This window comes from Neopsephotus bourkii, unplaced genomic scaffold (genome assembly GCF_033783945.1).
Source record: "Neopsephotus bourkii isolate Nb327-2 ecotype Australia unplaced genomic scaffold, CSIRO-AGI_Nbou_v1 NB_481, whole genome shotgun sequence".
Lineage (NCBI taxonomy): Eukaryota > Metazoa > Chordata > Aves > Psittaciformes > Psittacidae > Neopsephotus > Neopsephotus bourkii.
Window position 1 is genome coordinate 1,185,403 of NW_026900982.1, and position 24,907 is coordinate 1,210,309.

Consider the following 24,907-nt stretch of genomic DNA (forward strand, 5'->3'; position numbering starts at 1 on the left):
ATTTAAGATACTTAAGCATTTTTAACAAATGCATTACCTCTATAAAATATGCAATATCAAATACTGAGGAAAAATATAGAGACTGCATTTCCTCTGTAAAAGATTACATTTTGGATTTAATTAGGATGAGATTTGAGGAGCTGACAGTAGATAAGCAATTCAGGCCTGGGACAGAAAAGGAGCTTTATTGCTAGAATTAGCAAGATAATACCGAAACACATCAAGAAAATGGTGCTCTTACCTATTAGTGGAAAAGGCTATTAACCACTGGAATGAAATGTTACACGGATCAGTAAAGTTTTGATGTTTTCAGACAAAGATCTAGATACTGTTCTGAAGGTTATGTTAAGCCTTAAGTTAATGATTCAAAAGGTGGCTTAAGGACACCTCATTTAATAGTGACACCTATTTAACAGGTGTGTCTAGTCTTAGAATTTGTGCATTTAATGTACTGTTCTCTGTCTTTTCATAATGTCTGCTTTTCTTCATAGCTTTTGAAACTTCCTTTTTTCTTTTTTTTTCTTGTTCTCTTGGTTCCCATGTTCTTTGCCACTCTAACTTCTTTAGAAAAATACCTAACTGATGTTCATACACATTGGAAGCTTTTGACTGCGTTCACTGAGCAGTGCTGCTTCTTACAGCATCGCTGTTTCTGGTTGTTGTGCCTGTTACTTATGCTTTCTTGCATCTTACCAGCTATCCTTTAGTTTGCAGTGTACTTCAGGGGTCTTCCCTCCAGTGTCATCTGTCCCTTTTTTCTTGGTGCACTCCTCTTTGGATGTGGAGCATTGTTTTCGAAGAGCATGTAGCTTCAATGTGTTTTGGACAGTAGCACTCCTGCTTGTTGCCCATGCTGCATACATTGGTGTAGGTACACTTCAGTTGGGCTATTGATCCTGTTACCTGTTTGTGGAGAGAAGCCCTAATTCCTATGTGACCATTCTCAGGTGCTTCCATGGCTCCTAATACATCCATAACCCTTAATCTTTCTGCCACATGGATCTCCAATACCTTGTCTCCACAGAGACAGCAGACTGTAGGACCTTGCTAGCACACTCAAAAACTGGCGTGCTGCCCCCAGGTTTATCTCTTGTAAGGACCTTTCCCCCTTCAAATCTAGCTTAAATCTCTTTCTGTGAGCCCTGCTATCTCCTTTTCCCCCTTGGAGACAGCAGGACTGGTGCTGGGTAAAGCGATGCACGATGGAATCCCCAAATTCTGCTAAACAACTAGATAAAGCAAGATTTCTCAACCTGGAAAGAGAAATGGTGCTGGAAGGATAGTGTTCTACAAAATCATGAGTAGCATGTTGGTGAAAACAGCTGTTTCATTCCCCTTCCAGTACAAGAACTAAAGGGGAAATCAGCAATGAAACAGCAATCAGACTGAAACAGCAAACCCCGTTATCTGAGCTTTACCAAAGGAGGTTGTCAGTATCAAACATTTACCCTGTTCAATTACTGCTTGAACTGATTTCACTGATGGCAAAATCATTTAAGGCTGCTGAATGCAGATACTCAGTGAGTGGAGGAGTGTTCTGGAAAACGTGCTTGCCTGAGCTATCTGCTGTTGGGATGAACAGGTTTTTGATCTGCTATGCCTCAGCTGTCCTCACTCTATTTTTTCTGGTTGTTATGAATATGCTGTCTTCTTGTTTCCTCTTTTCTGTCTTTCCCACCTCTCTTTGCTTACTGACCCATTTCATCACCGGCCTCCTTCTGTTTCCAGTTTACTTGTTTTTCTGATTCCAGGGGAATCCACGCTTCCAGAAATCAGGCTTCCTGGAAATTCTAATTTATTTTTTTTCCCCTCAGCATTTATATGAATGATAGTAACTTGGTCCCTGTACTTGCATATGTGTAGGCTTGTTTTTTTAAACTCTAGAAATGTGAACAAATGGAGTGTTTTTAAGTCCACACAGTGTCTGACAGAACATATGAAATGGCAGTTGTTCAATGCAACCACTTTGCTGTCTCTGGAAAAGATTTTTTCTGTGGCATGCAAGGTCAGAGTCGTAAAGCTAGCTTATTGCTGTGGACTCCATGATTTTTGTCAGTTTTTTTCAGCCTAAGAAGTTCCATGTAAAAATGTCAAATTTCATGGATTCAAATTACTTCATTCTGTCATTCAAGTAGATTCATTGTGAAGTAATTAGTGCTTCTTTCTGTGTCATTTCTGCAAGTAAGTTGTGAACAGAACTTTTTGTAAATCAGGACTCCATCCCACTCATTTTGAGGGCTGACTTCTCTGTTGACTGGCTCTACCTGTGGGCTGCGCCTGGGCTCCCTTGCCTCAACAGCTTCTATTTCTCACTTGCTATCTAGCGCTACATCATCCTTTAGTATTTACTGAAGTTCACCCTAAAATTCATACAGTAATGTTTGCTAAATACTGGGTTTCACATAATAAAGGTCCTGAAAGCTAATATGCTGTAGGTGAATTAGCCCAATTGTGGGGGGCTGATTTTGAAGAGAGGGTATTTTGTTTATTGGAGGAGTGAGGTGAAAGGGAAGTTATTTGTTTTGGCCTTAATCAGTGGACCAAAGTAGTAGTAGTAGTAATAATATGTGGTTTGTTGTGGTATCATGTCTCTTCAAACTGAAGAAACTCAGAGCACAATTTTGCACTACTGGAGCAAATCTGGAGGAGGTCACAAAGATGCTCTGAGAGCTGGAGCACCTCTGCTCTGGAGACAGGCTGAGAGAGCTGGGCTTGTTCAGCCTGGAGAAGAGAAGGCTCCACAGAGACCTTAGAGCAGCTTCCAGTGCCTGAGGGGGTCAACAAGAAATCTGGAGAGGGGCTTTTGACAAAGATCTGTAGGGACAGGACAAGAGAGAATGGATTTAAAGTGACAGAGGGGAGATTTAGATGAGATCTTAGGCAGAAGTTCTTCCCTGTGAGGGTGGTGAGGTCCTGGCACAGGTTGCCCAGAGAAGCTGTGGCTGCCCCATCCCTGGCAGTGTTCAAGGTCAGGTTGGACGGGGTTTGGAGCAACCTGGTCTAGTGGAAAGTGTCCCTTCCCATGGCAGGGGGCTGGAACTAGAGAAGCTTTAAAGTCCCCTCCAACCCAAACCAGTCTATGATTCTATTGTTTTATACAGGATTTCTTACATCTCAATTTTTTATAACAAATTTTAGGAGTTGCCACCACACCTGCCAGTCTGGTAGATGCAGGGCTACTGCAGTCCACCAGTGGCCAGGGTGGCCATGAGTTACCATTAGGAGCACTTCATGCAGCCTTATGGATCAACACAGACAGAAATACCCATGTGAACACAAACAGCACCACAGAGCTGGTTCTGTTTGCCTGTCTGCCTGGTCAGGATAAAAGCTTGCGAGTGGCATAAATATATACATGCCTGTAGAATATGGATCCCTACAATGACCAGCCACAGATGCTTATCTATCTAGTAGTTGATTGTTTGAGCCTCTTGCATCCTCTGGTCTCTCCAGTGTCTGTCCCAGACTTCTGACCTCTCTCATACCTAGCTGTCCAACTCTTTAGTGATAAATTTTCTTCCAAAAGCATTTCCATTATGTCTGTATAAGTGTTTGGGTGGTGCTGCTCTCAGTGGCTTATCTTCTGTGTGCTGAACAGTTCCTGTTTCCTCAGGCTGTCCTCAGAGGACAAGTGCTTCAGCATGCTGACCATCCTTGTGGCCCTCTACAGAGCTCACTTCAGTTGGTCTTTCATATTCTGTGATTCTCAACAGTTCTCTGATGCTGGGGGTTCCCAGAACTGGGTACAGTACCTAAAAGGTGTCTAAGACGTGCTGTGTGGAGAATATCACTTCCCTCCACTAGCTGAGTTCCTGTTCGTACAGCCAAGGATGTTTGTCCACTTTGCTGCCAGTGAGCACTGCTGGATTATGGTCGTGTTGTGACCTCAAAACTCACAAGGACCTTTCCGGCAGAGCTGCTCCCCAGCCTGAATTGGTGCCAGAGTCCCTTCCTTCCCATGGGCAGAGCTTTCCATTTATCCTTTTGAACTTAATACAGTCTTTGCTGGCCCATTCGTTCAGCTGTTCCAGGTCCTTCTGGTTGGCAGCCCTTACTCTCAGGGGTATATCACCTGATCCTCCCACTTTGGCACCATCTGTGAGCTCAGCAAGCATGCACAGATGTTACTGACAGACACACGGAGCCAGACATGTCCCAGGACAGATACCAGCAGTAGTCCACTTGTTATTGGTGTCCACATAGGACCATTGTCCACTACCCTTCATATTTGATCATCCAACCAGCTACTTGCCCATGCAGACTGTGACATCCCAGGTTGGATACTGGAATGTTGTGGGGAATAGAAAGTAAAAAGCCTTGCTCAAAATGAGATGAACAGTATCTACAAATTCAGGTATCATAGAAGACAATGGAGGTGGTCAGGTGTTATTTAGCCTTGGTAGATCCATACTTGCGGATCCCAGGCAGGAATGTGCACCAAGAAGATTTGCTCCATGATTTTCCCAGGATCTGAAGTGGGGCTGACTGGCCTCTGTTTCCTTGGATTGTCCTTTTGACCTTAATAGATACTTTAGATTAATGCCAGTGAAACTGCACACACCACACACACCCAAAAAAAGCATAGTCAAAACAATTCACCTGTTAAATTAATTTTCTTGCTTTTACTGATACTGAACCTAGTATTTAACAAATATTTTATGAATATGTATGATAAAAATTTGTAACTTCATCAGAATTTGGTGACACAAGGTATGCTCAAGGTCAAGATTCTGGAAAATGAGGGTGCCAGGGTTTTGTCACTTTGGTTTTAACTCCATTGGAGAAATGGTGGAGCCTTCACTTGAAACTGCTCAAAGCATTAAGCAAGTGCCCTGACTGGAAAACACAGACAATTTTGGTGCTTATGAGCAGCTGAGTAGAGGCTCTGGGCCTGCTGGGCAAGTCTGACATGATACTGTGAGCTCTGGTTTTAGCATAAAAGTTTTACTACAAGCATTTGAAAAAAGGAAATAGTGAGTTGCACAAGTGCCATTTTACATTGATGTTTTGGGGACTGAGCAGTGGGGTTTATAATTATAGATTTATTATTATCCCCATTAAAAAAATGTTTATGTCATAACAGCATTGAACTGAAATTGTATATGAGAGTTGTAATACCTCATCATTGGGAAACTCAATAGAGAACCTGCCTTTTGCAACCCTGAGGGAGCTCTTGAGAAATGACACTGTTACTCTGGGTTGCTTCAGGTTTTCTGTTTGAGGATAATTTATTGCCCCTTTAAACAGAAAATGACTTTATATCCTATTAATCTTTATCTTTTCCAATTTCCCTGCTAATTTAATGAGTTTAACTTCACTTTGACTATAAAACCACTTTTATGACTGTGAGATAGAAGTTAGTGGGCTTTGGTTTGTTTTTTTCTTTTTTCATTTACCCTTGATAAAGCCTGTTCTATTTTATCCCATTTTCAGTTTATTTCCATAGCTTTAATTACTTTCTCTTTAAAAATAATTTAAATTTTGCATCCTGCTCAGTCCACATTAGTAGACTGTGAATACCCAGCAGATTTCTGTCCTTTGTTAAACACAAGTGCTGTCAGGTTGCAGTCTAGATCTGCCCATCTCAGCTTGACAGGTTCATTACCAGACCTTCAGATTTTGGGGTTGGAAGTGTCTGATCTAGAATGGATTGGGATTCAGGAAGTTTGCCTTGCTGATCAGGTTTAATTGCTTCCGTAGTTTTCATTTGTGTGCATTGTGAGCCCGACTTTTCTTCCACATTCAATTTTTGGGTTACGTTTAATTTTTCTGCCTGGCCTAATTTTCTAAAATACACTGTTCCCCTCCTGACACCCTTTTTTTTTTTTTTTCTTTTTTTTTTTAATTTTCCTTTTTTATTTTTTCCTGGGTTTTTTTTTCCCCTCTCTTTCATTTTCCCTACTGTTTTCTCCTCTCCTTTTTTCTTTCTCCCTCTCCCTATTATTCCTAATATGGCTCATCAGATTATTCAACAAGATCTTCAGACCCTCACTTCAAGCTTGTCTGTTTAGCCAGTTCACTAGAAATACACCTTTCTGAAATAGTTGGAGGTTTTTTATGGACCTAGTTTTGATTAGTTAAATTAAGCTTATTTTCTGTCAGCATCCTCATTATGATGTGTAATTACTGCTGGTGTCTCAAATAACCTCAGAGATGATTCAGTGCTAGTGAAGAATTCTGGTATCTGTCACATCTTGGAAAAATTTAGGTCTTACTAATATTAGTACTATCGTTAGAGAAATCTTCCTTTATAGCATGGTATGCCTTCAAGGTTTATCAGTTTTGCTCTTTAAGCGATTTGTCTTTTCCAAAGAGATTTTTGATCCCAGGACAGTTAGGATGTACCTATATACAACCGTTCCAATGTTTTATGTGATATTATTTTCTTACCGTGTTGTCTGCACACCTTGCCTCTGACCTGGTTGTGTAGAGGGGTTGGAGGAGCTGAGCTCTGTACAGTCAGGGGTGGCTCAGGGGCATCCTCCATTCCCATGCCCACAGCTAAGTGTGGCTTTGGGGGGGAATCTTGCCAAACCCCCTTCTCCCTGCTTGCTGGTTGTGACCTCCCTCCCTCCCTTTCTTTTTCCATATATGCACAAGGCTGCTGAACACCTTGCTCAGCCCCCTTTCTGGTCTCAGAAATGTGTTTAGCACCATGGAGCTAATAAAAAAGCATACATTATCTCATACCACATATTCCTCTTATCATAGCATCACAGAATAATGGAATGGTTTGGATTGGAAGGGACCCTGAAGCTCATCCAGTTCCAACCGCCTGCCATGGGCAGGGTCACCTTCCACTAGACCAGGTTCCTCTAGGCCCCGTCCCCCCCTGGCCTTGAACACTGCCAGGGATGGGGCAGCCACAACTTCTCTGGGCAACCTGTGCCAGGGCCTCACCACCCTTGCAGTGAAGAACTTTCTAATATCTAATTTAAATCTACCCTCTTTCAGTTTAATTCTTAATTTCAGCATAAGTCTTGTGTAAGGACAGAAGTTCATAATCTAGCTCTCCAGTGTGTACAGTTTCTCTGGTGCAAAACTCAATTTCCTCTCTCCCCCAGCACAGCTGCCTGGCTGGGATGTCTCAGCCAGGGACAGAAGTCAGGGCACCCCAGTTCTCAGCACATCTGTGCCACACTCTCCTCCAGTGCTGCAGCGCTGGAACTCAGCCTGGCAGTGGCACGCACCCAGCTTACCATGGACTTTGCCAGTTTGGATTTTGTGATTCTTACAACTTCCTTTAATTCTATGAGACCTCTCAGAGGATTTTGAGGTTTATTTTGAAGGTGTAAGTTTGAAGATGTTGTATTCTGTAACTTTTATACTGCCTCCTTGCTTCTGCTTTCCACTTCCTCTTCCCCTTCCCATTACAGCTAACGCACTGACAGAATCTTATCTCAAACTGGGTGAGATGGGATGGAGGAAACAGAAAGATTTATATCATAGCATGTTCAAATATGTTCATTTATAAATTTCATCTTGGTAGATAATTTCATAAGAAATTACGTTCAGAAGAAACAAAAAAAATCTCTTGGGGCTTAAATGGATTGAAATAAGTATTTTTTTCCTGTAGTAAGCATGTATTTACCGTAGGGTTTTATTATATTTTCTTGCAGATATTTTCTCTCAAATATCAGATTCAAATGGACTAATGATATTTACAAAGTTTGATCAGTTTTTGAAAGAAGTTCTAAAACTTCCAACCGCTGTCTTTGAGGGGCCTTCTTTTGGATACACAGAGCATTCTGTTCGGACCTGTTTCCCACAACAAGTAAGCATTAACCACCCAGGATTTCTGTATCGCGTGTTAAGCCTGGGGGGGTCATGGTTTGGATGGGAGGTTTGGAGATGGGGTGGTAATAAGTGCTATATCCCCTGAGCAGTTTTAAGATGGTCTGAGTAATTAAAAATAGGATGCCAGAGTCTTAGGCAACTAAACGATTTTGCATAATTTTGTTTGTTCCCCCTCCTTGAAGGGACACTTTAGTTCCCTATCACAACAGCAAGGATTTTCTCTTTCTTTTCTAAAACATGAAACAGCATTTTTTAGTATTTTCCTGTAGTTAATTATTAAGCTTTCTCAGTGGTTTAAGAGTGTTAGTTTCAACAGATCACTTGTTACGTGGTTGGGCCTGTACGATATAAATACATGGGGTGCACATAGTTCATTTTTAAATCAATTTTACCATTATGCTTATTGGTATAGCTGTTTTTTTTTCCAAAACATTTCCACTACAGCTGATATTTGGAGTAGATGCTGGGATAATGATCTTAAAGAGCTTTTTTATTTCTTTATTGCAATAAATATTTATTTATTGCAATTTAATCGTTCCAAGGATTTGGTTTTAATTTGAAATAGTGTAAATAGCATAAATAATCCTTAAATCAACTGTAAGCATGAACCTAGATAATCGTAGGCCTAAAATTGAATGTTTAGATTATGTTCCGGAAGAAGTATTTCTGAAGTATTTAGATTTAGCGTTTATAGTGATTTTTGTTAAACTTAATCAGCAATTAGAATATTCGAAACACAACACAGTAGGAAAAAGCCTTTGATTTAGGAACTGATGAGGGCTGGGAGTTACTGAGGAGAGGATTTGTTTTACCAATAGTGTAATTAATAAATATTTATTTCTATTTCCATAGTGGCTGATACATTTGTGGGCCATACTTGTTTGCATGGGTATGCCACCCTTTCTGATCTGCTCAAATCACGTTTCACACAAGTGGCACTGCTTTTGAATGCAGAGCCTCAGCCTCACCGTGTGGCTATAGAAGTCAGACATTGGATTCTAAGCCCCACAGTGTCTGTCCATGTCAGCAAAAGGAACGGGGATGGGGTTTTGTTTTCTTGAGAAGCCTGGATTCTGGAAGTGACATTTCTTACCCCTAAAGAAGGGCTGGCCTAGCTCCCTAGACTTTAACAGTTGGCTGAGATCTCTAACATAGTTAATGCAAATCTCCCTACTGTAGCCATGTGAGCTGTAGTAACTGCCCTTGAATCTGAGCCAGCAGTGTGGCCAGGTGGCCAAGAAGGCTAAGAGCATCCTGACTTGTATCAGCAATAGTGTGGCCAAGGGATCATCCCCCTCTACTCAGGACTGGTGAGGCTGCACCTTGAATCCTGTATTCAGTTCTGGGCTTCTCACTACAAGAAAGACACTGAGGTGCTAGAGCGGATCCACAGAAGGGCCACAAAGCTAGTGAAGGGTCTGGAGCACAGGTCTTGTGAGAAGTAGCTGAGGGAACTGGGGTTGTTCAGCCTGGAGGAGTCTCAGGGGAGACCTTATCGCTCTCTATACCTGCCTTAAAGGACGTCATAGCGAGGTGGGGCTTTAGTTCGAATATTAGGAAAAATTTCTTCCCCAAAAGGTTTATCAAGCATTGGAACAGGCTGCACAGGGAAGTGATGGAGTCCCTGGAGGGATTTAACAAATGTGTAGATGTGGCACTTATGGGCATGGTTTAGTGGTGGGCTTGGCAGTGCTGGGTTAGTGGCTGGGCTTGATGATTTTAAAGGTCTTTTCCAACCTAAACAGTTATATGATTCTGATTTGCATGTGGCTTGCCTGCAGCATGTTAGCACTCTGGCCTTGGCTCCCGTGAATAATAAAGCTAATTCTTCATATTGATTTACTTTTAGAAATTCCTTTGCTCTAATTTTATTCAGAAAAACAGAATCTCTCATGTAAGGCCAGTTTGCAGAGAGTGGTAGTATTTTTTTAATTAATCCCGATATACAAGGTGTCCCGAGATGGTTCTTTCACTATTGGAAAACTTTGAAATGGGTCCCAGGAAGTAGATGGATAATCTGGTTTAGAATTAATCCCATTTTTTTATACCTCCCAGATCTGAAAACAAGCTTCCCAGAGGTATTTCTGTGATATTCTCCTTTTACAGCCTGTGATTTTGCTCCAGATGGCATTGGTAAAGCTGTGGGGTTTCAGACTTCCCCATGTACATGAGGAACACATAAGCTACATTTGCAGGAGTTAACTAAATACTGCCTTGAGCTGTCCTGGGGTGCTAAGGTCAACTGGAATTGTCTAACCACATCCATGTTACTAAACTCTTATTCCCTCAGGCAGGGTGGTTACATGCAAACTGCTTATTAAAAATGATGCCTAGCTGATAATAACACCTGATCTGGGTACCGGAATCATTTGGGAGAGTGAGTAGTTAAACTAGGCACAGGGTTAATAACATGAAAGTATGCATGATTTGAGTTTCAGGGCCAGGAATATTCCTTAGTGTTACTTAATCTACCAAGAGGCAAATCCTTCCTGGCCAGCTGTGGCTCCTGGCTACCCATGGAGGTCTTGGTTTCCAGGTGCCAAAGCCTAATAGTTTGCTGCAGTCTGAGAGGTGAAAGGGCAGATAGGCGAAGAACTGTTGGTGACTGTATACCCTACAAACTGTTTCGTTTCTTGGGTCACAGAGGGAATAATTCCACCTTGTTTACCACACAAAATGGAGTTTATTGGGATGCTTTTGGCAAGAGCTGTATTCTTTGTGATGGCTTCCAGATGTATAAAGAGCTTCCAGTAATACTTTGCTATTCTAGGTCAAGTGGAGGATTCCACAGATGTAAGATATCATGTCATATTTTTCTTAAGACTTGTTCACTTGGCCACAGCCCCTGTATTTGTCAGAGATGTTGTATCATCAGGACTTTCCCTGCCTTAAGTCAAAATCCTTCTGTGTTAATGGCATAACCTGTCCTGTTGTTGCAGAGGTGTGTGCACTTTACATCTCATTTACAGAGCAGTTTAATTGCAGTGTTCCTACTGAGCTGAGACATTCACTTCCGAGACTCGGGAGCCAGGAGCTTGGCTGCTATACGGTCCAACTGCACATCATTCTATTGAAATTCAGCAGCACAATCTATACAAGCAGGCCTGGGTAGGCACTGGTTTGTGCATGCCTTACACAAAAGCTTTGCTGAAGTATTGGTTGACTTAGGCTTTGCCAATAGCATGGCTGATAGTTAAACTAGCTAGATCACAAACTTAACAGTGTCAGAATGATGTACAGTTGCTAAAGTGAGTAATAAGGATCTATTAAGGACAAGATGGTCTTGTGTATAAAGAACAACATAAGCATACTCTGATAGAGCACAAGACACAGAATGGTTAGAGATACAGGTGAGGTCTAATATACAACTCTTTAGACCAGTATAACTTGTTTTGACTGCTGTAGAGTTATAAATCATGTGTCTTTTGCAGGCTCAGGGGATGTGGTTTTGTGCCACATTTCCCCACATGCATTTTGTGGGGAAATATATGCATTAACATTTTGTTGAAACAAGTGTGTTGGCAGTGTAACAATAAAACTGGCTGATTTTTTTTGTTATTGAAGCAAGCCTATGGTGTTCCTCTAAATACAAGAATAGCATTGGTATAACCTGTCTCTGCACTCACCTGCAGGAAGATCTGAGGCTGCAGAGCTATTAAAACAAGTAGGTATGCTAACAACAATTGGTAAAAACAGTTATTAAAATGGAGTAGAGTCAGCAGGTGATCACAGAGATTATCTATGCAGAATTGCATTTGCTCTCCTGGGGAGCATTTGACCCCCATGATTGATGTGCCTTCACATTTACTAATTTTCCATTTATGTTCTTGGAGTCTGGGAGCTGCTGGCAGATTATTTAATTGTTGTTTTATCACAAATGGTGGCTGAATGATATTTTGTAGTTGTTCCATGGCTGGATTCTGAACCCAGTAGGAAATGCTAGACCAGCTACAAGAACGGGCTTTGTCTAGGCTCGTTCTCCAAGACGTAATTTCTAGGAGGAGGCTGCTGTTTGCTTTCTTGTCAACTCAGCCATTAGTGAGAACGCCTCTGCCCAGACAGACAAAATGTAGCAGTGATAATATTGTGTGATTCTTTTTGGTCAATTGGTTGCAAAATATCCTACCTGTATTGGTGAAAAAACCCCGAAGCCTGTGTCCGCGACTGCCCTCTTTTGAGTTACATGAAGTTGCATCACTCTCTACACAGGCTTTGACAATTCATACAGTTCACACTGTGCAAAGGGAACTCGTTGGTTTTTTTTCTTTCTTTTTTTCTTTTTTTTAGGAATATTCTTGTATGTAGCAGAAGGAAGATCTCCTGCTACATTTAGGTGGTTCTGCCACTGTCCGTATCATATATCACTGTCTAATCATAGCTTGGTTGGGTTGGAAAGCCCCTTAAAGCTCATCTACTTACATCCCCCTGCCACAGGCAGGGACACCTTCCACTAGATCAGGTTGCTCCAAGCCCCATCCAACCTTGCCTTGATCACTGCTAGGGATGGGGCAGCCACAGCTTCTCTGGTCAACCTGTGCCAGTGCCTCACCCCCATGCACAGGGAAGACCCTCTTCCTAATATGTAATGTAAACCTACCCTCTGTTAGTTAAAAGCCATTCATTTTTGGCATCGTAATTGCAAATGAAAGCTACAGTTAATTTCACAGCCCCTAGAAACCCAGCCTGGCTTTTCCCCCATCCCTCCTTGCCCTCCTTATTGTGGGTGCTCTTTGGAGTAGCACTGCCATATGGTAAGATTAGATAAAGTACCACCTGACCCGCTGGCCACCTGCCTGTGAGAGGTTCTTACGCATCTCACTGCTTGTGTGCAGAAGCCAGCATGTTCTTTCTTTGTACCCAGAAGATTCTTCACTGGTTTTCTTACCTGTTGTCTCCATCTGCTTCTATTTGCAGCAGCTCTTTTGTTTTGCTCACTTGAATCCAAAACCTTAGGAAATAATACTCTTCACATGCCTGACTTCCCTCTCCTAATGATTTTGTTTCAGTTTCATTCTTAGTCACATTGCTTAAAATCTTAGTCTGGTTCTCCCCTTGCCTCTTTTTTTCTTGTTTTGACTTTTAAAAAATCATTTACTGTATGCATCCTGTATGAATATTCATTGTCATTATCTTTTATGTGTCTACTTTTTAGTCTTGACTGTATGTTTGAAATACCATCTCCTGCGTTAAATAACCTCTGCTCACATTTGTTATATTCCTCTTCAAAATAAGAATCCTTAACTTCATCTGGGAACTAATCCAGATTGACCAGCCCTCCATTTCTTGGAGTTTTCTGTTCATTTGTATATGTATTTTTGTATGATTATATCATGTCTACACTAAAACCTTCTTTGTGTTGTTACTGCTTATCTAACATACATTAAAACTCCCTGAGAAAAGAAGTTGTGATTTTTATTTCTTTCTAGCATATAAAATGTTTCTGCTAGACAGAATTTGAGTCATAGAAAGATTTTAAGGCTGAAGCAGTTTGGGGTATATGTATCTTTTTTTTCTTATAATTAAGTTCTATTTCTCTTTTCTTTGCAGAAAAAGATCATGATAAACATGTTTTTAGACACATTGATGGCTGATCCACCTCCTCAGTGCCTTGTGTGGCTGCCTCTCATGCACAGACTTGCCCATGTTGAAAATGGTAAATGGAATATTTTCTTGTTTGAAACATTTGGTCGGAGCAGGGTTTCTGTTCAAAGGATGTAAATGTGCTATCCTTTCTCAAGTAACAAAGCACATATGCCTTTGTTGTTCGTACTGTAATGGTCTTAGTCCCAGAGCATTTAAGCCCAGACTTTTGTTGGAGGGAAAAGGAATGAAGACTGATTCTTTATGAAGTCACCAGCACCAATGTAGAGCAAGTTTAGTTTCAGAGCTCTAGCATCACTGGTAGCAGAAGATGAAAAAATAAGTAGCAGAGAAACAATATTCTCTGAATGTTCCTGTTCTGAAACTCTTAAAACCCTTCACTTGAACGATGCTGTAGCATATGTTTTCAAGTGCTGACTCCCCAAGATTTTGGTTCCTATTCAACTGTCTGTCTTAAGTAGCATTTGAGCACATGAGTCACTTCAGTGCTCGCTATGGGAGGTAAATCCTGAGCTCCTCTGGCTTTTAGGCCTTTCCTTAGCTAAAATTCCCTGGCTTTACAGCCTATGCAAAGTGTTTAAGGAGCAATAAGGGATGGAAAACCGGAGACTAACAGTGAGAAATGAGTAGTGGAAGAGTCAGCGGCTGCAAGGGCTTTATGGAGTTAGGGAAGCAGAAAGGTTTCCTGCAGAAAGTCATGCAAGTGTATTGAAAGTATTTGTTGTTTATAGTGGAGAAAAGGTTTAATTTCTTGTACAGTTGCACCCAGCATGTGTATAGTGTTTTGTATGTGAATTTTAGAAAAAAAACCCACAACTTTTCTTTTTCTTCAGCCATAAATTCCACCTTTTGTTTCTTTCCCCACAGAGTAAAATCATCCTATCATCCATCAAAACCTCTGCCCTACTAGTTGTTACCTCTTTTTCTATTTAATGTACTCATAGTAATTTCAAGGTGTATAGACTTCTTCCTTTTATGACACAGGTAGTTAAACTCCAGCCACTGGTTTTGCCTAGCAGTTTACAGGCAAGGTTCAGCAGGCTGTCTCTAACTAAGCTTTCATGATCTGTATTCCATTCTCTGTTTCTTGACATTTATGCGTGGTTAAGTGTTGCTGTGATTTTGATACGCTGGGTGTTTGGCATTTGTTTCATTGTCTTCTCTTGATCCTCTTGCAAAGCATATCTGGTTGTGAATTTAATATGCATTTGTTCAGTAGCGAACAAGACTGGAGTTGTGATGCTCAATGGGCCTTCTTTATTGCAAAAGAAGAGAAGGTGAATTTCCCCAGTTGCTCTATATATTTACAGACATTTCCTGATAACTGGGAGTCTCACCAAAAAAGTGGATTTTTTTTTAAGAATGTTGAAAGGAGTAATTTCATGGAGACAAATCTTACGGGAAAGCTTACCAAAAGGTGAGGAGATTGACTTGTTAAAATATTAAGTTAGATTATGGTGCTGCAGTGCCTTTCCCATCCTGATGTGACAGTTTGCATTAACAGAAGGGCAACAGTGACTTTTTGCTTTCTTCTTCCATCCTCTTACCCTTGTAAACTTTTACTCCAAGAAAAACACATGGGGTGAAATAAATATGGTAAAGAAACAGACAGGAAGATTGTTCATATGAATTACAGGTCAGGATAGAATTGCACAGAGTTAAGGCAAGAATGAAATGGTTAAACATAAAGTTTGAACAGAAGTGACATGATGGAAAGATCTGGAGATAATCCATAGTCTGATAGTCTTTTCTGCTTGAAAGTACCTGGAGGAAATTATTAGATGCTGAGTATAAAATCATCCTTACAGATTAGTGCATGGATTCCTGAATTATCTGGCAGCATTATCCTGCATTATCTATGGCTCTTACTGTGCAACATGGCTGCTCTATAATATGCCATCTTCCTTTGGAGCAGTTGCATAAGTGCCCTGGTTGCTGATGCTTTCTTCCAAGCAGCAAGAGATTCTCCTTACTCGTCTCTTCTGTGAACCAGCCCCTGGATTTAATCCTGTGTTAAACAGAGGAGTCTTGTTACACATAGGTTTAGCATTCAGATTACTTCATAGCATAACTTCTGATGTTTGGGGCGTTAGAATTATGTTTCTAATTCTTATCAGCCTCTTCCACAGTTATCTCCCAAGCTGCTTGCTGAATTATGTTGCCATCAGTAATTCATGCCACTGTTGTTGCTCTCTAAGTTACAGTGATTTTAGGTTCCTCAAAAACTTTTATTCTGTTGCAAGTGGTATTTTTGCTCCAGAGTCAGCTGCATTTCCTCTGCTGAAAAGTGCTGATTAGGAGTCATTGCAGCTTATGTACAGAGGTATGTGGCAAGCCACAGCAGGCTCAGCAGGCAGGGAGATCAAGCCAGGATTGTGTCCCTACAGTAAAAGAAATTAAGGGAGGCTTGGTGTTGGAGGCCTGACTATGAGAAGGTAAAAATTGCAGATTTGAAGGACTGAGACAGTAGAAGGAATGATCGTGGGATTACTGGCATGCATGGTAGGAAAAGAAGTGTTGAGGGAAAGCACAGCTCTGCTTACAGATGTGCCAGCTAAGGAAAAGCAAGGCAGAAACTTTTTCATTTTAAAGTCTGGAATGGGACATACACAAGGGTTCATTTTTTGCTATGGATCTGGATTGAGTATCTCCTATTAAATGGTCATTTTCAATGATTAAATAATTTAGAGTCATGAAATAGTCAGGGTTGCAAAGGACCTTAAGATCACCTAGTTCCAACCTGTCTGCCATGGGCAGGGATGCCTCACACAAGACCATGTTGCCCTAGGCTCTGTCCAGCCTGGCCTTGACACTGCCAGGAATGGAGCATTTACCACTTCTTTGGACAACTGGTTCCAACGCCTCACCTCCCTCACAATATAGAACTTCTTCCTTTTATCTAACCTGGACTTCCCCTGTTTAACTGTAAACCCATTCCCCCTGTCCTGTCACTACAGCCTCTGATTAAGTGTACAGTCCCTGATGAAGAGAAGTCCTGAAGTGACCTGAACAGGAGAGAAGAGAAATACATTTTGCAACACTGTATTTTATGACATTCAGAAATTAGCAAACAAATGTAATATCTACATTGGATTATACCACCTGCTGTTAAGGCAGGAAGGGGAGCTGCCAGGTTGGCACTGGGAGGAAGCATGCTGTTCCACTTCATTTATCTGTGTCCCAATCACAGCTAAACTTTGTCACTTTCAGAAAAAAAGAAACAAAAGCAAAAACCAAGCAAGAAAAAGATCCCACAAACAAGCAAAAAAGTGCATCTTTTTTTTCTGTCTTGATGGCCAGACACTTTGCCCGTGATCTAATAAGCTCCATAACGATTGTTCCGATATTCTCTTCACCAGTCCTTTAGAGAGCTGCTGCTTGCAGTACATTGAGTGCTGCCACCATTATTATTTTGCCTCATGTTTTGTTTTATCAGAATGTTGTTACTGCTTTCTTAAATCAAGCATGTCAGTTTCAAGTGTTTGATTCTTTGGTTCAGGACGCTGTGGTACTGCTGTCCCCTTTTCATCAATAATAATCTCTTCTAATGCATGGAGCCAGAGAAGATAAGAGACAATTTTGAAAAGGTGGGGAAGAAGCTACAAAATGAAGTGGTACTCAGAGGTACATGGAACATTGCGTGATGAGCTGATATCAATATATTGGCTTTTATTAAGGTAGTGACCTAGTGCTCTGGCTTGGCTGGAGACAGCAGCCCTGCCCCAAGCAGAAAGGATATTGTGGGAGAGTGCGTGTGTGGAGGCATCTGTCTGTGCAAGAAAAGCCTTTAGGAACCTCTTACTTCACCCATCTTTCTTTCCAAAGGCAAATTCAAATGTATGTAAAGGTTCTTGAAAGATTTGCTTCACTGCTTCTTAAAATTCTCCATCAAAAAGTTTCAACACCTTCTTGGACTTGAAGCTGGGGTGAGATCAGCGTTTAAATATGCTTAGGGTGAGAAAGTTTTTTCCTAACGTTCTAGCATGAGTTTTTTCTTATTGCAGTTTAAACCCGTAAGTACCTGGGTTTTGGCCACTGGCTCTGGAGAATGTATTGCTATTTTGTAAGTACCTCTTGCCTGTTTGATGATACCTTCTCACAGTCTACTCCTAGTGAAGATGTCTACCAGATATCATTCTGATAATTGCTTTCTCCTGTACATCTAATTAACCCACATCTTCTTTGAAAGGTGATGCCCCAAATCAGACGTTTTTGATGATCATTCAGTGTGTTTATGAAAAATACTGACCAGTGTGTGTGACCTGGAATAAAGCCCTTTGCTCATTAGATCTTTCCATTTTGGCAATTGACTGCTCTGTGGTCTTTTTCCAATGAGATTCACATCCAGGTTACAGTTCTTTCATCTACTGTGTATTTCCATCTGTCGTTGAGTACACCATGGGAGACCAATTTAGTAAGAATTACTGAAGTTAAATGAAAAGCTGATGATATTTGATGACCGTTTCCTGTTTTCAAAGACACTTACTCTGTCATGGAAAAACATTAGGTTCATTTGGCAAACATTGTCCATGGCTCATTTCTGTTGTTCTTCAGGTGGTTACAGTACTTGGCTTTGTATTTGTTCCAGAGTGTATTCTGCAAGCTAAAACAACGTGAGAAGTCAGTAGATACATAGGTATAATTTCATACCTTTTTAAGGATCATACTTACAATTCTTGTAATGTCTCTTTTATATCCCCTGCTGGTTTTCTCTCATTCTGTTTTTGTAACTTCTGAATATTTTAACCCTCATTAACAGTTTGTTCCAGTTTTCACTCCTATGGATTTCCTTCTGCATTTTAGGCTATTGAGGAGCTCTTACATTTTAACCATATTGGTCTTTTACTGCAGTCTGCTCTTTCTCTGCACTGAGGTATCTTATGCTTGTTTCTTTAACATAACTTTTTTAAGGAACTGACAGTTCTCCTAACTCCAACTTCCTGCTGAATTGTTTCTTCTTGTAGCCTACTTACTAAGTCCCATGAGTTTACTGAAATCTGCTGCATCGAAGTCACATTTTTCTCTCCTTCACTTCACAAAATTCACAAAATTACTCTGTTGTCATATTATGATCACTTGTCATCATCTTTTTCAATCAGTTTCTTTTCTCCTGTGTGATACAAATGTGGAAGTCTTCCTTTCCATTACTTTCTCTACTTTTTCATTAAATAAAAAAAGTCACCAGTTCCTCTACAGTCCATTCCCAAGGAGTATTTGTATACTGAAATCCCCTACCACCATCTAGTCCTTTGCTTTATACAGTGTTGCTAGTTGCTGCAGTAAAGCATTGTCCACCTGACCATCTTGGCTTAATTATCCATGGCAGTTCCTGATCAGGTTAATGCTCAGGTTGACTTTGCTTTGATTGTTAGCCATGTGTTTTCCATAGTTTTGGCGTATGCATCCACTGTTGAGGTAGCAAGCACTTGAGCACTGTTTAACTGGCCAGACCTTTCTATAGATGCAGTAGCTCTATGTTAACTTCATTGCCCTGTGCAGTATTGCACCAAGCGTCAACTAGAACAGCTAAGTCATCATTTTAATAATAAATCAAACCTTCAGACTCTTTCTAATTATTTCTTTTACATCTTTCAGTAGTATATAACAAACATATCTGTGATTACTTATGCTCTAGACCCACAGCAGTGCAAAACTAAAGGCTCCTGTAATTCACCTCCACGTTCACCCTTCCATTCTGTTTCCCGTGCCTCACCTTCTAAGATGCATTTCACATAGTAAGATACCACCTTTACCTCATTCTCACATTCTTCTTTATTTTGTTCTGAAGACTTCTGTCCTAAATGGAGCAAGTCTGTGGTTGGTTGTTTATGGGTAGAAGAACAGGGAAGAATCATTTATTTATTTGTTTATTAGCTTGCTTCTGATGGTGACTCTGCATGGTCATACCTTATGTAATTTTCCAGTTCTCAAGATGTTAAGGTTTAGAGGTACATCAGGCATTTCTTCAGTTTAAGCTGTAGAGGCACAAGAGGCAGCTCACTGTTGGGGAAGAGTGAGGGAAGTTCTTCAGTTGAGAAGTGATACGGAGCAGAAGCCCATTGTGGTGCTTTGAATTTGTCTCTCCTTTAAAAAGCACTCTCAGCTGCCTCTGGGGCAAAGGGATCTCCTTCAGCAGCAGTTAACCTTTGCAATTGTTGCCTTTCTGCCTTTCCTGTCCACTCACATGTACTCTCAGTATTGTTGGACTTCTGTGGAGACCTCTGGGGCTGAGTATATCCCAGGAGGGGGAAATCTGCAGACAAAATATTGAACTTGTCAGGTGGAACTGCTTTTGAACTTGTCGTGTGGAACCATTAACTTATGAGAACCATAACTTGAGTTAATGGTTTATCTCTCTGAAAATACCTGCTCTGCACTCAAAATCCAGAATAACAAGTTGGTTTAGTGGTTAAAATAACCTTGGGGGGGAGGAGTGGGCACCTTTGGAAGCTCCAATGAAATTTGAAGGTCACGGTTTTCCTAAAGTTCACTTATTACTTGTTTCTTTTTTCTTTCCCTCTTCCCTCCCCATCGCCACTAAGTCTTCCATCCCGTGGAATGTTCATACTGCCGATGTGAGAGCATGATGGGCTTCCGGTACCGATGCCAGCAGTGCCACAACTACCAACTCTGTCAAAACTGTTTTTGGCGTGGGCATGCAAATGGTACTCATAGCAACCAGCATCAGATGAAGGAGCATTCATCTTGGGTAATTCACCTTTCTTTGTCATGCTGAATCAACCGCATCTGTACTAACTTACTCTGAAAGTTAACATTTTAGTAGAACTCCACAGCAGAACTTGAAAACGTTTTTAAATAGAGAAAGCATATGAAAAGATAAAACTACACTGGTTTTGTTACAACTAACATTAATTTATTGATGGTTTTCATGGTATTCAAAGTGCTGTTCAATGTACACAAGACGGCACCGTCCTCCTCAGGGCCTTAACATGTGCTCTCTTCCCCTCTGCACAACAGCCCCCCTTTTCTTGTATTTTCCTCTCTTCTAGCTTAAGAAAACTTAAGGTTGCTATACCTTTTCTCCCCAGAAAGGTGAAGCAGTTAGTGTGAATGGTGTGCTACAAAAGGAACTTTATCCAAGTGACACCTTTAAATATAGCATTTCTTCAAGAGAAAAATTCAGTGTTGTCATTGTCCTGACAACAGCAAATATATGCATTGAAAACTCTTAACTAAAAAGCCTTAAAGAAATTATGAGAAATAGTATTCGATTGGATGACTCTGTGATAATCACATCTCAAGAAATAATAGACAATTTTAGATATAAACCCCTATTTTATGGTGCAAGATTAAACCCAACCTTTTACTAATTCAAAGATAAGTTCAAATGATGATTGGATTATAATTGGTAATTATCTTCATGAGGAAGAGTCATTATAGTATTACTGTTTAATTTAGAAAATTGAGGCTTAGTACCATTCAGTAGTTGGAAGGCAAAGATAGGAAAGTTTAGTCTTAAATATTGTCCCTTTTAAACTACATGGGTAATAAACTTCTGGAATGCTTAATCTCAACTTCAGAGATCATTATCCCTAAAGTACATATAAATCCAGTCTGTGTGTTTTAATACAAAGACCTATCTAAATAGTAGCTCCAACTCTAATATAGAGATTTCTTTCTGAAGCCCTGGATTTGCCGCAAGTCAGGCTGGATGGACATGCCCCATTCTGGTACCGGGAGCTGTGAACCTGCTGTCCTGCTTTGTTTCAGTGCTAACTTTTGAGGCATTTGATTCTTTATAGGCTGTACAGAATGAGTTGATTTTAAGCTATAATGTGAATTGGAAGAGTGGGAAGTTACATAAATGGAAAAGAAGGATATGCAGACTTCTGTCACTCTTCTGTAAATTAAACAGTGCAGGTTGTTGTGTGACTGGACTCTCTGGACTGTCAGAACAGTCCCTAGCATTAGCATGGACTAAGCAGCTCCCAAGGTAAGGATTAAGAGTAGCTCAGGTGAGGAACCATGCCTACTAGACACCCTGGGGTGCAGCTACCTTGCTTTGGAGATCAGGAATTCACATTATCTGCCATCAGGACCAGGTAATGGCTCTTGGAGCAGTTTCCTTCCATAGTCTTCCTGTAGCAGGAGAAGGGGGAGTTACACATATAGAAGCAACAATTAACAAAATATGGAACTGGAAGCCAAATTACTGGAAACAGCAGGTGATACTGGGGATTTTGCAGAACAAAAGGAAAGGGGGTATGTAAGAAAATGATGATAGTTGGTAACCTTGAAAGAGGCTAGATTTTAATAGCCAATAAAAATATTGATACATTTGGTATTGAAAACAATTGGTCCAAAAGTCTGTGGAAAGACATTTAGCAGCAGCAAATTTGGCTGTCTTGTACAGGAACAATATGCAACTCCTTCTAGTAAGAAATTCCAGCAGTAGGTGAAATGGAAGGAACACTTTTCAAAGATATGCTTGTGTAAATCTGCCTGTAGGAGGTTTGTATAGCACAACTACAGTTAGGGCAGAACGTGAGCCAAAAGAATAAAAGATACAAAGAGTCAAGGAGATATTTACATTTCTTGTTCAGCTTAGGCAGTATCCAAATCAATGAAAGATGACATTTAGAAGCTAAAGGTTGTATCCAGGTGAAGCAAAGATGAAAGATGGAAATTGAGGACAAAAATGGGGAAGTTTTAATGAAATTTGTCAGCTGGTGAGCTTGGGGAATCCCAAGTGTCTTCTTCATGTCAGTCTTTAGTAGGACACCTCTGCCTTCACTAGCTGGTGACTAGTACTGCTTGGGAGAAGGGCAGAGCTGAACCTGATAATAAAATGAAGAACATCCAACAAAGGAAATGCATTTGAAGGCATCTGTTCTGGATGTTTTAAAAAAAGATGCAGTTCAATACAAAACTGGCAAAGGTCTCAGGTGGGACTAAGCAGACACAAAGTTTTTTGAAGGATGCACAGCTGAGGAGCAGTTCTGCAGAAAACAGGTTGAAGTACACAGCTGGAACTTGCATCAGCAGCATTTAGCTTGTGGAAGAGCTATATTGGTGTCTAGAAAGGGAGATGTAACTGCAAACTACGCATCATATCTTGGCACTGGTGCAGCCTCATGTGAAATAGCATGACCTACTTGCATGTCTGCTGAACAGTAGTATCTCACATGAAGCCCCAAAGACCCCTGCTGAGCAGAACTGAACATTATGGCTGATACCATAAAAAAATAAGTTTATTTTTCCTGGGCTTTCAATTCTGCCAGATCTAGTGCCATCTTGGATGGTGTGTTTTGAGTTTTGGAGCCCTAAGACCCAGAATAAGCACTAATAATAAGTACTTTCATAAGGTTCTTTTTCCTGACATTCAAAAGTGCCTTTGATAATTTTCTATGCTATAAAACACATAGTATAGTGCTATGTATATATATCTTTAAAAGTATATATATATATATTACTGTAGTAATTATATAAGGTCAGGTAGAAACCTTGTTTTGAAGGAGAGGTTTTGCTGCATGAGCACACTGCTTGTTGAGGCCTGTTTGGGGGGAAAGAAAAAAAACCCACATTTTCCTTCTGGGCTATTTCAATTTTGTTTTATTAAATAGCCTTAAGCACTGATTCACTTAGTTATGTACATGCAGCAGAACAGAAAATCAAATTGTTCATCTTGAAAGCATGTAGATTAGTCATTGTTCATTCTGTTTGTTTATTTTTGTAGTCTGCTAAGCTTAAGCAGTTTCTGTCATCTATAAATTTCAGGTAAAATGTTTAACCAGCCAAGTTACCCTCGAGGCTTCTACCCTTGGGTGTACGGTTTGATGGCTTATTATCAAGGGTAGTTGACTTAGAATGTTCTTCCTGCTATAAATAATGGAATGTTTGTTATTTATATCCACCCTTAACATGTTGGAGTGTGTATCAACAAATCAACCCAACGTTTAGTTGTTTCTATAGTGATAATATCTATGGCTTCCGTTGAGAAGTCATTACACCCGGTACTAATCAAATCTAAAACAAAAGACAGACACTTTTATCTAGGGAGGTAAAGGCTAGCAATACTGTAAGTAGCTGTTAATAAGATTTTACTCTCAGAATTACATCTCTTGTATTTCTGGTTCATTTAATTTCCCATTTAAACTACCTTAAAGTTATTAAAACTTTTTGAACATGTTTTTATTCAGGCCCCCATAAACAAGATGAGAAGGAACACGACGTTAAACAGTGTGCTCTGCTTCCCAGTCATGTTGCTGTCCGTGGAGGAACTTCCACCATCACATGGGCTCCTATTTTCAAGCTCTGTGGAAAAAAAACTGTTATAATTCTACATTTTCCAGCAGAGGGCATGCTGCCCCTGCGCACACAGGAACAGCCCGGACATCTGAGGCCACCACGTACCTGTTCTGCCAGAGCAGGAGGCAGGTGTGGGCGCCTCAGCTTCCTCTAGCCTGGTCTATTGGAAGGTGTCCCTGCCCATGGCAGGAGGTTGGAACTGGATGACCTTTAAGGTCCCTTGCTACCCAAACCATTTTGTAATCTGTGATTCTAAGATACTGGAGGAAAAGGGGGGGAAGAGAGAGAGAAACAGATAACTTTAAAACCCCAATTTTCAAGCAAATGTTCTTGCCAACCAAGTTTTAAATAATTTTTTATTACTTATGAATTTCTAAACCCATTGTAATAATTGTTTACTAGACCCTTTTGGTAGAGGTGGACATGATTTATGCATAGGCAATTAGAAGAAGTTAGGCAACTTTCGATAATGTAGTTTGTAGTTTCCAGCTTTTTAATTCATGATGAAAGAAGTATTTTTGAAGAGGTTTATCCTTTGATAGGAAGGCAGGGCGACAGAGAAGATCTGTAAACCATTCTGAAATGAGAAGGATCTGGCAACACACAGTACAGGTGCAAGAGGATTTCAAACACATGGAACATCACAGTTGCACTTTAATGATAATTTCTCATGACTTTTGCACGTAGAAAACAGTTTAGTGGGATATCTGTCAATAACATCTTAGCAGAAGAGGCCAGTCCATTTTTTATTTGGTGCACATACCTTTGTGTGGGTCATGTCAGCTCCAAGAGTGATGCTCGTCTGGATGCAGGCACAGCTCAGTTTTGTCTAAACTTAAGATTAAGAACATATATACTCAGCACTTGCCATGTGTTTTATGGGAGGTCTCAATGTAGTATGTTACTGATCACTCAGCACAGTAAGCTGATAAAAATAGTGATTGTTTATTAAACAAAATGTAGAATTCAGGGCAGTCCTTGCCTGATGTACTGATGATACGTTAACTAAAATAACCAACTCCGAGTGCTTGGTTTGCTTTTCATTCTGAGGCTGAGTGCCATAAGAAGAGTGCTTCAGTGGTTAATAGGAAAGGTATTTTAACCTTATTTGTGCTCTAAAAGTGGAATGTGAAAGTGCCTGAAGAGCGCACTGTGCAGAGCCAGGGTCTTCAACTTTTTACGTTACAAAAGGGAACAAACATTCCAGCCTCTCTGAAGTATTTATTTTACTTTTTTTGAG

General features: G+C 40.5%; 1 protein-coding gene across 3 annotated transcripts in view; it reads left to right on the top strand.

Annotated features, from left to right (window-relative positions):
- DTNB (dystrobrevin beta) overlaps nucleotides 1-24,907 on the top strand; it is a 192,731-nt gene that overhangs the window by 30,396 nt on the left and 137,428 nt on the right. For all 3 annotated transcript variants that reach the window (XM_061350227.1, XM_061350228.1, XM_061350226.1), the window contains 3 exons: nucleotides 7,620-7,774; nucleotides 13,345-13,450; nucleotides 19,941-20,107. In XM_061350227.1, the coding sequence (XP_061206211.1) occupies nucleotides 7,620-7,774; nucleotides 13,345-13,450; nucleotides 19,941-20,107 (428 nt within the window). The remainder of the gene's footprint in view (nucleotides 1-7,619; nucleotides 7,775-13,344; nucleotides 13,451-19,940; nucleotides 20,108-24,907) is intronic.